Genomic DNA, 13839 nt, shown 5'->3' on the forward strand with positions numbered 1-13839 from the left:
GAATGTATCTAGGACCATTGCAAATAAATTATTTCACACAATAAGAGTGTTGTAAGTGATAATATGCATATTTATGTAATTTTTTTCTTATTAAGAATAAGTTTCAGTCAGTGAATTGACTGATAGTACCGGGGTCAACAGAATGTCGAGTCCTGTTATCAGTGACTGGTGTTGGAAATATGCCAGTAGATCGACTTTCATTCATAGTGAATTTCAACTCTGTAGTAATTCACACTGCCACGAAAGGAACAGTAAACAACCATAAACGATATTAATGATATTCGCGAGATGAAACGCATTGGGCAACTTTTTGTCTAAAATACCCTTACCAGGAAGACTATTTTGACTCTTATGGTAGTCATGTCACAGAATTTAGGAGATTTCTCGTACGTAGATCGACAATCGTCGAATACTTTGATTTCAAACAATGTGTGGCCAATACTCGTTATTACTCGTTGTGTAGATGTCGATGTGATGACCCTTTCACGAAAGGTCAAACTTGGTCTACCGCGTTTGAATATTCGACAAGAAGGCAATGACGTATCTTCTTCGCCGAGGGAAAACGAAAATCGCTACGTAAACTCATTCCGTGTGATGATTATTTATGTTAAAGTTATTCTATGAAATGATCAGTTGAATATATAGCATGTAATATTTTAACTCATCATACCGTAGTCCGCCATTTTTGAAAAAAAAACGTACGTCGATCGACCACACTTTGCATACTTCAAATTTTATCGGATTCTATCCATCTCTTTATGACCACAGTTTCACTGGGTGACACATACTTTTTAATTTCCAACCTATAACTTATACCCTCTTTATATAACTATCGGTTTTTAATATTCTCTCTCTCTTTTTTTCTTCTAGAACAGATGAGTGATTCTGATTAGAGTGATGGAATAAAAAAAAAGTGTACAGACTGCTTGACTCATTGGAAGGAAGTAAGAAATATAAAAAAAATGAACAACGTATGTATATATATAGAATGAATTATTTTTTATTTAGCACTGTTTATTATTATTATTGACTTTCCTCTTTTCTGTGTTTTTAATCGAATCGTTTATGTACTCGTATTTTTCGGGGCGTTAAAAAATAAATTAAAACACGCCGCACATTTACACATCATGTACGTATTTTTCAAGATGTTAACAAATACGTATTTAATCACGCTAAACATTTACACGCTTCTCAACTATTTTCCTTAATCACATCGTATGTTTTTTTCGTGGCGTGAAAAAAATACTCAACCACGCCATAAATGTATACTCCATGTCAATATTTCATTCTTGTTTACTTCTTTTGTGTAATAAACTCCGTTAGTTTTCAAAATGCCGTGTATTTATTAGTATGTGTGTGTGTGTGTGTGGTGTAGACGTAGAAGTAGAGCCAGTAGACCAGACATATACAAACAAAGTGGAGCCCTTTGTACAAGTGGAGCCCCAAATTGGTGGCTCCACAATGTTTCATAATTTATATTAATATTTAATCGAATTTAAGTCAGGTTTGCGAAGCTTAGGTTTAGTATCGGGGGAGGTATGGATCACGTTATATTAATATTAATATAATTATAACATACCTTACCCCGATACTAAACCTAAGCTGCGCAAACATTTCTATGTTCAGTCACGGGATATTCAACTCTAGTTTAATTAAACTTAATTAAAGTGCAATTCTCCATTGTATTGCATTGTAATTGAGTTTAATTAAACTCCAATTAAAACGCAACCCTATATAGGAACGTGTTTTAATCGAGTTCATATCGCAACTATATTAAAGGTTAATTCAACTATATTAAAAGTTAATTCAATGGTGGCTCCACAATTCATGGGACACCAGTATGTGTGTGTGTGTGTGTGTGTGTGTGTGTGTGTGTGTGTGTGTGAGCGCCCTCTACGATATATTCTGAAAAATCTTTCGTGTCGTCCATGATCTTCCAATAACAAAAAACATGGTAAGTTATGCAAATGTATCCCCGGTGACCTCGTTTCGACCTCGTACTCAAATATATTTTATGTATGCAAATGTATTCACAGTATCCCACTGTGACGTCATCCTCATCCAAATGACCCCCTTCACGGCCATGTAAGATCATTTATGCTAATTTATGCACGGATCCCCATTATGATGTCATCATTTATGCTAATATGTGCACGATTCCCCATTGTGACGTCATCCCATCCCATATGACGTCATCGCATCCCGATATGAACAGCGCCCTCATGGTCGTCCATATAGTGCATTTTAAACTACTCGGATTGTGAGTTTATTTTATCCTAACCGTTTAAATTTTGTTTTATAACCTACCATTTGTCTCGTTACAACAAATCGTTTGCTTGTCGTATTAATTTCGTAATAACAAGTTATAAAAAAAAATTAAATCATATGACCCGGAGACACACGTGCGAGTTACGGCAAATGTAATGATGATGATTATACATGACCCTACTACACATTTAAACTTACTTGTAACTTAATTTATTTTTAAAAAAACCAGTTAATGCATAGTAATAACAGCAGAACCAAAATGATATGTTTTTGTCGAGTGAAAACCGAACATTGGTATCACGTACACTGTCACTTATATTTTCAATAATAACGCGACATATATATTAAGCGTCTGCTATATGGTATGAATACGCATGTGACAGTCTGAAAGGCAACAGCCACAATTACGGCTAAGCAAATCGGCCAGACTTGTCAACTAAACCTGAAACTATTTTTCGAAACCGGGGTAAGTTATTGAAACTATTATCAGATGCCCCTATTTAGTATATAACCCATGTTCAGTAAGTAACCCACGTGTTCGTAACGACTGCTTAACTACTGCACTGAACTAATTCCATGTCCTGCACAATTTGTTTCGGTATGACGTGAAAAAATAACAATATCTAGACAGTGTCAATCATAATGCAGACAGTTATATGGACTAGAGAACTATCGTACGTATTATTGTGTTGAATTATTTAGTTGAGCCACGTAGAAGGTGAGAGGTTTTTTTTCTGATATTTTAAAAAAACATAATGGGAAGTATACGGTAAAGAAACACATTTCAAGAAAACGACTTTTAACATTAGCGGTGCCTGTAGTCGCGGGTAATCTGAGATCACGTTTGTACAGATTTAGTAAAGACAATTCTATAATTTATAGCACATACTCTACGGCAGTTTAATTATGGGTGGTAACCAACCCTGGTAGTGTTAGTAAAAAAAGAAAATATTTGTAGTACCTACCTATACGATGAATGGTTTTATAAGTTAGTGGATTGAACCTGTATCAGTGAATGTGTAGTAAACACCACGATACAGAAATATATTGCGAGGACGTATACTTGGCCCGAAAAAACTTCTCGATGTCAAGTAGTGTTAGCAATTAATGCATTGGCTGCTTTCCATCTGTTTTTACATCTTTTGACACTGATTACTCAGAAACCGGGAATACACCTTCTTTACGACTTCACAGCTTAAAATAATTTTTCCTTATCAACAACACAATGAAATGTTCGGGCTTGCTGATTTGAAATTTGCAACGAGAATTATTGGCAGTAACACTATAGCTTGTCTTGTAATATTGCAAAGGGTTACCAGCTGCAACATGAGAACAGATTAGTACTTGCGATGGCAAATACCTGGCCAGTGTGCAAATTGCTTGTTAAAGTAATTGATTGTGATTGCAGTAATCCGTAAATACTGAGTATCAGGTGGATTTACCTGTGTAGCAACAACATAACAACACTTCAGAGATTGTACTCTGAGGTCACTCATGAACTTTATTAGGATCTAGGGATGATTGTTTGAATCAATTGATGGTTTGCAACTGCATGAATTGTGGGAAATAATTACTGGCCATTAAGTTTGTAATAAATGTCTGTGTGTGCGAATGTATGCGACTTTGTCCCGTACAATTTGTATCATTGTTCAGTATCTGATAGTCTTACAATCAATGAGATCATTAGCATATATATTTCTATGTCAGTTTAGAATGTTATCTACGTTGTAATATCCTGATGTAAAAACAGGAGGCGCTTCGAATGCTTTTCACTGTCATGCATTGTCTTTGTAAATGTTAATGTGTTTTTTTCGCTGGTTAACCAGAGTGTTAAATAAGCTGTTGTGAAAACCTTGAACTAAGTGACGATTCCTCGTGAATAATGGAGAATACACTTGGAAAACATGGAGTTAATCGATCAGTACAAGGATTGCTATTGTCTAATACATATACTCTGATATATCTTCACTTTTACAGGTAACAGTATCAGCATACATTTCAATGCAACTGTGAACAATCATTAAACGACTACAACAGATGCATGATAAACCCGTGGATCAATCAATCAATTATATTAACAATAAGTTATAGAAATTCCAACTGCAAGCAACTACATTGGAAATACTCACAAGACATCGATAGCAGAGAATGATAAATTAATGGAAAAATGAATATTGACAACAATAGTGATGATATTGGATTCCTGAAAATGTCAATGAGATGCAAATGACAAAGTACACACAAACCGGCGGTAATTACTCTTCTCTGCTGACGTCAGAAAATGAGAAAATATCGTGGGATTATACGATCGTTGGTTAAACTTCATATGACATGGACGTATCGGAATCCACATACTCACAAAATTTGGAAACCATTCGCAGTACACAGAAAATCATTGTTAAATTCTAACACTCTTTGATTTTACTGCAAAATTCACATCACAATTTTCAATCGGGTATTTGCCACTAATACCAACTATGAGAACATGTAATATAAAACAACTCACCAACGTTTCCATAATCAATAGAAAAAATAGGATTTTATCTGCTCCTCGATTATTGACTAATTTATTTAATATATTTATTTTAGTTTATGTATTTTTATTCGAAACCTCTTCATTGATATAATATTGTACAATTGTAATTTCAATTTGTTAACAATTATTGTATCGGGTTGTGAACATTTATATTGCTTTCACTTTTAATTTGCTATCGGCAAGTTCATTAGTGCGTACGTGATATCATACACAATTATTTAATTTTGATTCACTCTCTCTGCATCTTTTCTGAACCAACAAAATAGGTTTTGGGTGAAATATACTGACACAAAATAGAAACGCAAAATACGTTTTCATAAGCAGAACTTCAAACCACAACTTGATGTATGTGTGAAGAGGCCGTGTACATTACAACGCCCTCTATTCTATTATTTATTATTATTATTATTTGTTAAAGCATTGTCAAGACAATACAGTTCCTTGTTCACTTATGGCACAATGACGTCCTATGAATTAACCGGATTATACCGTGGTAATGTTTCACACACTTCATCCCATATCTGAATTCCACTATGCAGAGTTACCGCTTTCCCAATGAGTTAATCTAGAACCAAGATTACACGTCAAATTACCAGGATCTTACAGAACGAAGAGATGTTGACTCGAGGACAGTTTGTTTAACTATCAAAATAGTTGCTATTATGTTGCTTTCTATTTATGACTAGTCACAAATTGCAATTTGCATTTGCAATTGCAATTAACTCAGTCGCTGCGGGCGCATGCTTACGCACGAGAGCGTAGTGATCTCAAAATAAAACGATACATACCACAATGCAACTTTACGAGTTAGAGACAGTTAGTGTAGGTACAGTAAGAGTTGAGTTAGTATAGTGGAGACGGTTCGAGTAGACAGTTAACCAAGCCCCGCGAACCCGACAAAAACATGCCCGCGACCCAGATAACAAACCAAAATGATATAATATCTACAACGACCAAACGATTACGACAATTTGATTTGTGTTCAGTATTGTTTCGCAATCTGGTCATACCTAGTTTCTGTATTACTTACATAATGTCAGATCAGAATATTATCAGTACATTTTGTGTTTATAATATAATCTGTTTATAACCAGAGTTTTGTTTTTGTTTTACGTGCAATTTAGTACGTAGAAAATATATCACTAATCTTAATCCAGCTGTGTTTAAATATGACCGGCTACAATTGGTAAACGAAACCACTTCAAACATCCGAATGAAACGCAATCACTGTACAATCGTTTGTTTATACAACTTGTAATTTCTACGTTGAACGTGTATAATAGGTTTTATACCGCCATTAGACGCATGTTTATGGTTTTAGACAATGGTCCACCTAACACCGATTCATTGTTCATACAAATAGATTTGAAGATTAACTCAAGTAAGAACTTGACTTGATTCAAACCAATGTTATGTTGTCCAGTATTTCTATTTCCTCTTTTGTGTATTCTCATGTATCAACAACATTATGATTACTTCTACGTCAGCTAAAATGTCGTGAAATAATGTCGAATAATAACTACCACATAATTTATAACTGAACAAGTGATTGCCTTATGATATTCCATACCAGAAATTATATAGTACATGATAAATAACCTACACATTACAACAAATAAATATAATATTCCCCAAGTCCGCTGAAGTACATATATGAAATACTGTATATTGAGGAATATCACGTGACAATATTTATCGCCATACACAGCAAAGCTGGGTAAATTATCTTGCACTTAAATGTGTAAAACATATTTGGTGTTTTTATGGGAGTATCTTACAAGGATGGATGCCTTAATTTAAATAAATGTCAGGCCAGCAGAAGTTACTTAGTAGTGTATACAAGAAAAAAACAGATACAGGCGCAAACAATGTTTTTCAGCAAAACAAAACTTCTATGTAATGTTACCACATTATAGTTTGTGAATAACCCTTGGGAGGCACATAGGCGCACTAGTTACTCCAATAATATAAAATGACTTAATGTCAACAGCCTGCATGTTTGGGATGTGTATTATGCAGTATAATAAGTCATTATGCAGTTAGTCAGTATGTTAACAAGTTACAAGATTGAACCCATATGTAAAGGTTAAGGTCAAAGATAAAGAGTTTAAACATATCACTCACTTTGACAACCAATATTGCATAAATGGGACAGTTGCTTAGTTGGAATTACTGCTTGTAGTAAACAATGCTACGTCACTACCAATTAACCTACAATGATATTTACAAACAAACAACAATCATAACTCCAAAACTACACAAAAAGTCAATGAAGTTTATACAGCCAGATTATTTAGATATGTGCACTAAAATATGTTATAATTAATAAACATAATGTGACATATTCATAGCAAGCATGTTTAACATATTTTATAATTCTACGAATATTTTACATTTTTTTATGGGATTCAGTGTATTCGTCTTTTAACGAGTAATTATATGTGGTTGTTACCATGTGAATGATCTATTGATAGTCATCGTCCAGTGAAAGAGTCTGGTAGTGACAAATCTGATTACATATTAAAATTCCGGAGTAGCAATAACTGTTGTTTCTTTGTTTAAAATAAATAGAGAGATTATAGAGAATTAACATGTTCAAAGCAACGATGAGTTGTAGCAATATTCAGTGATTTCAGATTATCTAGTTTAGTGTGCCCTCACTTTTAATGTTTTCATTAATGGACGGTGAAATTATTTGACATCTTTAAATATCGTTCTAGTGAATCACCAGGAGGTCGGGAATTATCAGAAACTTGTACTGTCTCAATTTTGGCTTTTAATCTTTTGCAATTTGCAGGTTCAATTTTAGGCGTATGACTGTGTGACGTTGTCTATTCAGTTTGAATATTGATTTATTGGCTACACTGTGCATATCAGGCAAGTGGACCGAGTTTTGTGGAGTTGGAATAGAGTTTCATCCAAGCTATGCTACTGTGATCGAACTCAACATGCATATTAGACACTTCTTTGTCGACAGCATTCAACATACATTAAAGTCTGTCACGTTTAAGTGTGTTCTGATATACTGTGCAGGTTATTTACAAATAAATCATGGGAAATGTGGTTGCATTTCAATTATGAAAATATAACATTTTTGGTGTCGAGACCACAGACATATACTATAGTTTCCCAGGTTCTGGAAATGTTATAATTTAAACCGTAACACGGTTGGCTGTATCTTTCAAAGAGATAGGACATAAATTAACGGAAGAGTAAATAGAAAATGCTATGAGTAAATGAATATGTTACTTAATTATATCAAATTGATGATCCATCAATATCAATTTTCATCTGATATTGTAGGATCACTCAAGATCTATTCTCTATATCCTGTTTTTTGTATTAGTATTTTACCCATATTATATGGTGCATGTTATGATAGTCAGCCTTGATGTCGAAAGATTCATCTGCAGGGATATGTATTACAAAGGATGAAGTTATAACAAATTATTACTCTTTTTTAACATTCTACCACGATGATATGCTATCACAAAAAATCAATTTAAATTAATTATTTAAATTAGTATTTATCCATTTTAACTCAATTCAGTATGTAATAATGCAAAACTTCTTCTACATGTACTAGTATGATTTAAAGCCACAAATAGCTGTACTATTAACTGACAGTATACTGGTGACCATGACTGCGCACTCTATCTTTATACAAAAACACAAAGGCAATGTGGCTATCTCCGTAAGCAAAGAGTGAACCGAACTACTTTGTTATGTGCTTGAATAGCAAACAGATAACCTCGTAATATTTTGGCATATGGCTGAGAAACTGAATATACAATGCAACGCATTTGTCAATTTAATAAATGTGCTGCTGGCTTAATACCGTTTTCACTTTCAATTCATAAATGCCTAAATGGTCTTGTTACAAATCGACAAGTAGAGAACGCGGTCCAGATGGCAAACGATAAAAGAGTTTCTTAGTTCAAACTAGGTGCCGTATCTAAATTCCAGTTTTACGTGTAACCGGATATAATGCTAAACAAAATACTTAACTGAAACTAATTTCCTTACCTGGTTATCTACTGTGATCGAGACACAAACCTAGATGACAGATGCAATATTTAAGCCACCCAATGTTGGTTCTCTTGCCAAATGATAAAAGCAAGTTTTATATTTTGGGGCAATTATTTGATTATAATTTAGAGAAAAAATTAAATTCTTGGTATTCGTCCGTAATAGCAAACCAATTCATTTGTTATCATACATTATATCATCTCAGCATAATGTCAGTGTATACATGTTGGTAATTGCATTTAAGATTTACATATAACATATTCCGGGTCATCAATTTAGATATTTTAAATATGATTTCCTATAATCGCCTTAAGAAAGTATATTCCACATATTCAATCATTTGGAGTGGATTATGAAGGCATACTCTCTCGTTTGCTATTCAATTTGTATGTCAATCTGGTAAATTTAAACGTTGGTCAATAATATACACACTATTTATGTATTTTATGCAGACAATTGTTTATTGGTCTCGCCTCCTATTAAGGGTTAAAATAACCTTATCCAAATATGTGAGCCTTATACGAATGAATTTGATATTAAATTCAATTTATGTAAAGAAAATAATATATTATTTTGTATACCCCCCGCGCCTAAGTGTTAAATTACCACTTATCTCAACGGTAAAAATCCCGAAAAATTTACTTAAGATAAGGATAATATCAGTATTAGGAAACAGTTACGGGGAATCTATGGTACCTCGGTTTCGTAAATGCTCTCTTGACGTTAAATGAAAATTTTGTAGCTATTTCTCGAACATTTTTATATGGGTATGTCTTGAAATAAAGTTAGTAATCATAATTCCTAATGCAAGCCATTCATTACATAATACGAGGCGCGGAATGTAAATTTATTAGTTTGTGTATACTAGAAGAAAACGTACTAATATTTCAAAATTACGTACGTATTGGAGGCCGTGGCGTGTGTGTTTTAAAATGATGTGTGCATTTTTGAAAAAACGGCATGACTGTGCGTTTCAATGGTATGTGCTTTAAAAAATCATGTGTGTATATTAAATGGCGTGGGTGTTTTAAAAAACGTGTGATTTAAAAATGACGTGTGTGTTTTTAAAAATGGCGTGTGTTTAAAAATGACATGTGTATAAAACGACGTGTGTGTTTTTAAAAATAACGTGTGTTTAAAAACGACGTGCGTGTTAAAAAATGACGTGTGTGTTTTTAAGAAACAGTAAGAAAAAAAGGATATGTTTTCACGAGGTTTTATGACAACTGGAATCTAGCCATTCAGACTACACTCAAGAATTGCCTGGTGAATTGCTTTGTAACTACGTGTTCGGCATAATATTCTTGTTCATCATTGATTGGTTCTACGGTTTCAACCATACGAACTCCCAAATATGAATGGCTGGAAACCCATTATGTGAAAATGCATTTTTTTACTCACTTATTTTAAACGTGTTTATGCTGGCATACGGTAGCGTTCGAATACGGAAGTGTCTCTTTTGAACCTGAAGCCCCACTTCATTACTGGGTGTGTTTTTCTTATCAGTCTGTATAGAGTACAATGCATATGTATTCAGTTACCTACCTGTTTGTAAAGTTTGGTAAACAAGCACAAGTAAAAGTATCAACCCCATGTCAAGTGCGCTTAATCAGTGTAGCTTTTGTTGCTGATGGTCACGGGATATGTTTATCGCAATGCACACCGGGACTGGTAACGTGTCTAACACCCCGTCAGTGTGCAAACAGTACTTGATACTCTATGGGAGTATAGTACAACATCTGAGCGCATTAATTTGACAATCAATGAAAGTCAGCCGATTATTAGTGTTGTTGAATTTACTTAATATGTATGCGGTCATTCACTGCCTGTGTCTGATTATGAAGTATTTCAATTTATAGTGCAATAAATGAAAACAGTGTATTTATGGTTGGTAATACAACTGTTACTATGTTCAGTAGTAATAAACATAATATACGGCTTTTACTGTTGCCACGCAGGTACAAACATATTGCTAATGCTAAGACTATTTAGCTGGTAACAACATACATTAAATACTTTTCAAATTTCCTATATTTCTACGCGTATTACATTATTTCGCTTAGTATTTTCAGAAATAAACGTGACCTATATGACTCACACAGATTACAAGTAGTTTCAGTACAGCTCGAGAAATATTTCATAACAGATAATGCTGGATTTGAATAACATCAAGCCATGGTGTGGATCAAATATTTCTTACAAACGTCGAAAGAATAACAACACGTTTATATTGCATTTGCTTATATAAAAAAAATCACAATTTTTTGTCAGATTAAACATACAAATGTGTTAAACAGATCAATATCCCCACAAAGTTTCTGCCGATGCTGGATTTCGAAAGCTCTGAAAAACACCTTTTTTATATCGAAAATAAAAATGCATTTAGGAATGAGACCCATATTTATTAAACATAATTTACATGATGTACTTTCCTAAATGTAGATAATTGTATATAATTGTTGATATGGAACGCATAAAAGATAAAATCAGAATCCGTCAAAATTGTTTCAACGATCACATTGCAAGTCATATTATTAAATTCATATTATACAATTTGTATAATCAATTAATGATGGCATCCTTAAAGTGTGCAATACCCTGTACAAGATACATCAGTCTGCAAATATAACTAATAGGACATTTATTGAAAACAAATGTGAGGTCAATAGTTTCAATGGTAATTGTTAAATAAACAAAGACAAAAAACAAATATATTGTGTGACACGATGTTTACCTATATCTACTCAAGTGTTGATTATAAAATGGCCAATTTATATTATTTAATAAGTAGAAACAAATCAAAAATATTATTTTGACTAGTCTACGATCACAACTGCGTGAGGTAATAGAAGTGTAGTTTAAAATTATAATGTGGAATAATGAGTATCACACAATGTTTAGATTTAATTTTTGGATATACCCTGGGAAGCACATAGGCAAACTAGTAACTCTAATATTATAAGATGAATTGTTGTTAACAACCTGCATGTTTGAGTGAATATTATGCCGTATAATAAGCATATACTATAAATATGTATTACTTATTGGTTGGTAATGTTTTACTTCGCTGCTGTATAGTGTACGCTTTATAGAAATGTAAAGAAGATTGTAATCTGACTTCGACCGCAGGGTAAAAATAAAACGGTCAGTCTGTGATCGGAATTTTAGAAACCTCTATTGAGCGTTTTTGTGGGTCTACAGTGCAAGTTGACTTGTGGCGTCCACATATGACATATGACAGCCTCCTATGACATTTTGATGTATGTAGATTATATGTGCTTTTTTAAACAATATTAAGAAACATTAAAACATTGTCACATTTCCTCCCCAACTCAACTCAACTCAATACGGTTCGAATTTAACTTCCACATTTCAATCATAATATTTGTTTATGGATTTAACTCGAATTTGAAGAACTCATTTTTAAGCTATCTGCGGCTCGCATATTGTTATTCAAACCAGGAACACAACAAAACTAAGTCAGTCTACTGAACATGTAGTAAACGACCCCAAAGTTTGGAAAGCAGAAGTAAATTCTAAAAACTAAAAACATGTCGTCTTTACTAGGTTTCCTTTTATATCACACACTATGAAGTATACAGCATGTATTCAGTGACCTACCTGTCTGTGAAATCTGATTAACAAGGGCAAGTAACAGTAACAGCTTCATTTCTGGTGTACTTTTTCAATTAGGTCCGCCTCGACGAGAAGTCATGTGTCAGCAGAATATTACCGCAACGCACACTGGGTAGTTCACCTAAATATAGATCCAGTACCTCAGTGCGTACGCAGTACAGTGCAATGGCACGTAACTAAATATACAGTAACAATGAAACAGGAGTTTACCTCGTGTGTTACATTTCAACTGAATTCTACTTTAGACACGATTAGCGCCAAACATTAATGTATAATGCAACTTTAGCTTAACTTTTGTACTGAGGTCGGCAACCTGTATCTAGTGCAGCAGTTCGTACAAGTGAGTCACCAAGTATTCTGTCATTGTGTTTAACAATAAAGAGAAACGCTTGAATAATAGCCAAACAGTATCTGCTACTGCTACTTGAATGGAGTGTGTGTTCTATATATAATGAGATTATTAGCATATCAATGGTCTACCTCAGTTCAGAATAAAACGTTGGTAATATTTTGTTGTATTCCGTCGATTATATCGGTATCAAGTAAAATTTTGTTATCATTCAATATTCAGATCATTGACCGTCTTCGCCTTTCAAACTACCACTGAGTCATCTGTGCTCGCTGGTTTAATTACCCTAACTGAGTAGGTCGTACTGACCTTGCACACCTGGTTTTTATGTATGTCGCTGTCTGCGACGTTATAGATTTGGTTTTACAATCTGCATCTAGTCCATGTGAGAGCGCGCTCATTAAAACGCGGTCTGGGGGTCGGCGGCCTTGGCGTGCTGAGCAGGGGTCCGCTTATAGTGAAGCTTTTCCGTTGCGTGAGTTCGAAATTGCGTGTGTGTTATGAACACAATACGAGATGTGTTTGTATGAAAAACAAAAACAAAAACAAAAAACATTTATTTTTTTGTAGCACGTTTATTTGAGTTAATATTATGATTAACCTGTGCTTGAAAACAAATGACATAGTTTAATAATAGTGTATGTCGCGGTTGTTATTTAAGACAACACCCCTTAGTCTAATATGTTGGGTAACTAGGAATACTTGAACTTCCAGTGCCACGTTAAATCTAGAACATTCACCTGTTATATAAGTAAAATTGAAATACTAGTATACGTGTTAACATAGTCAACTATTAATATATTTGGATTATGTTCTGTTTTAAGCCTTTCTCTTGTTAACAGTGGTGGCGCTATCATATTTGCCGCGCGCCTTCATCTGAAAGGAATATCTTAATACAAACAACAGTGGATGTAAATAGAATTGCATATATGAAGTGAATATAAATTTATCTGGGCGATATTTTATTTTTTTATTTTTAATATATCAGATTTTTTTAAGACAATTTGTTGACTGCATATAA

General features: G+C 33.8%; 1 protein-coding gene across 1 annotated transcript in view; it reads right to left on the minus strand.

Annotated features, from left to right (window-relative positions):
* The window catches only part of LOC102807833 (uncharacterized), a 150327-nt gene extending 137766 nt beyond the window's left edge, over window positions 1-12561 (minus strand). The window contains 1 exon segment of the mRNA XM_085504016.1: window positions 12455-12561. Coding sequence (XP_085360142.1) covers window positions 12455-12503 — 49 coding nt within the window. The 5' untranslated portion in view covers window positions 12504-12561.
* Window positions 12562-13839: the final 1278 nt, after the last annotated feature.

This window comes from Saccoglossus kowalevskii, chromosome 9 (assembly GCF_978046115.1).
Source record: "Saccoglossus kowalevskii chromosome 9, keSacKowa6.1, whole genome shotgun sequence".
NCBI classification, from domain to species: Eukaryota; Metazoa; Hemichordata; class Enteropneusta; family Harrimaniidae; genus Saccoglossus; species Saccoglossus kowalevskii.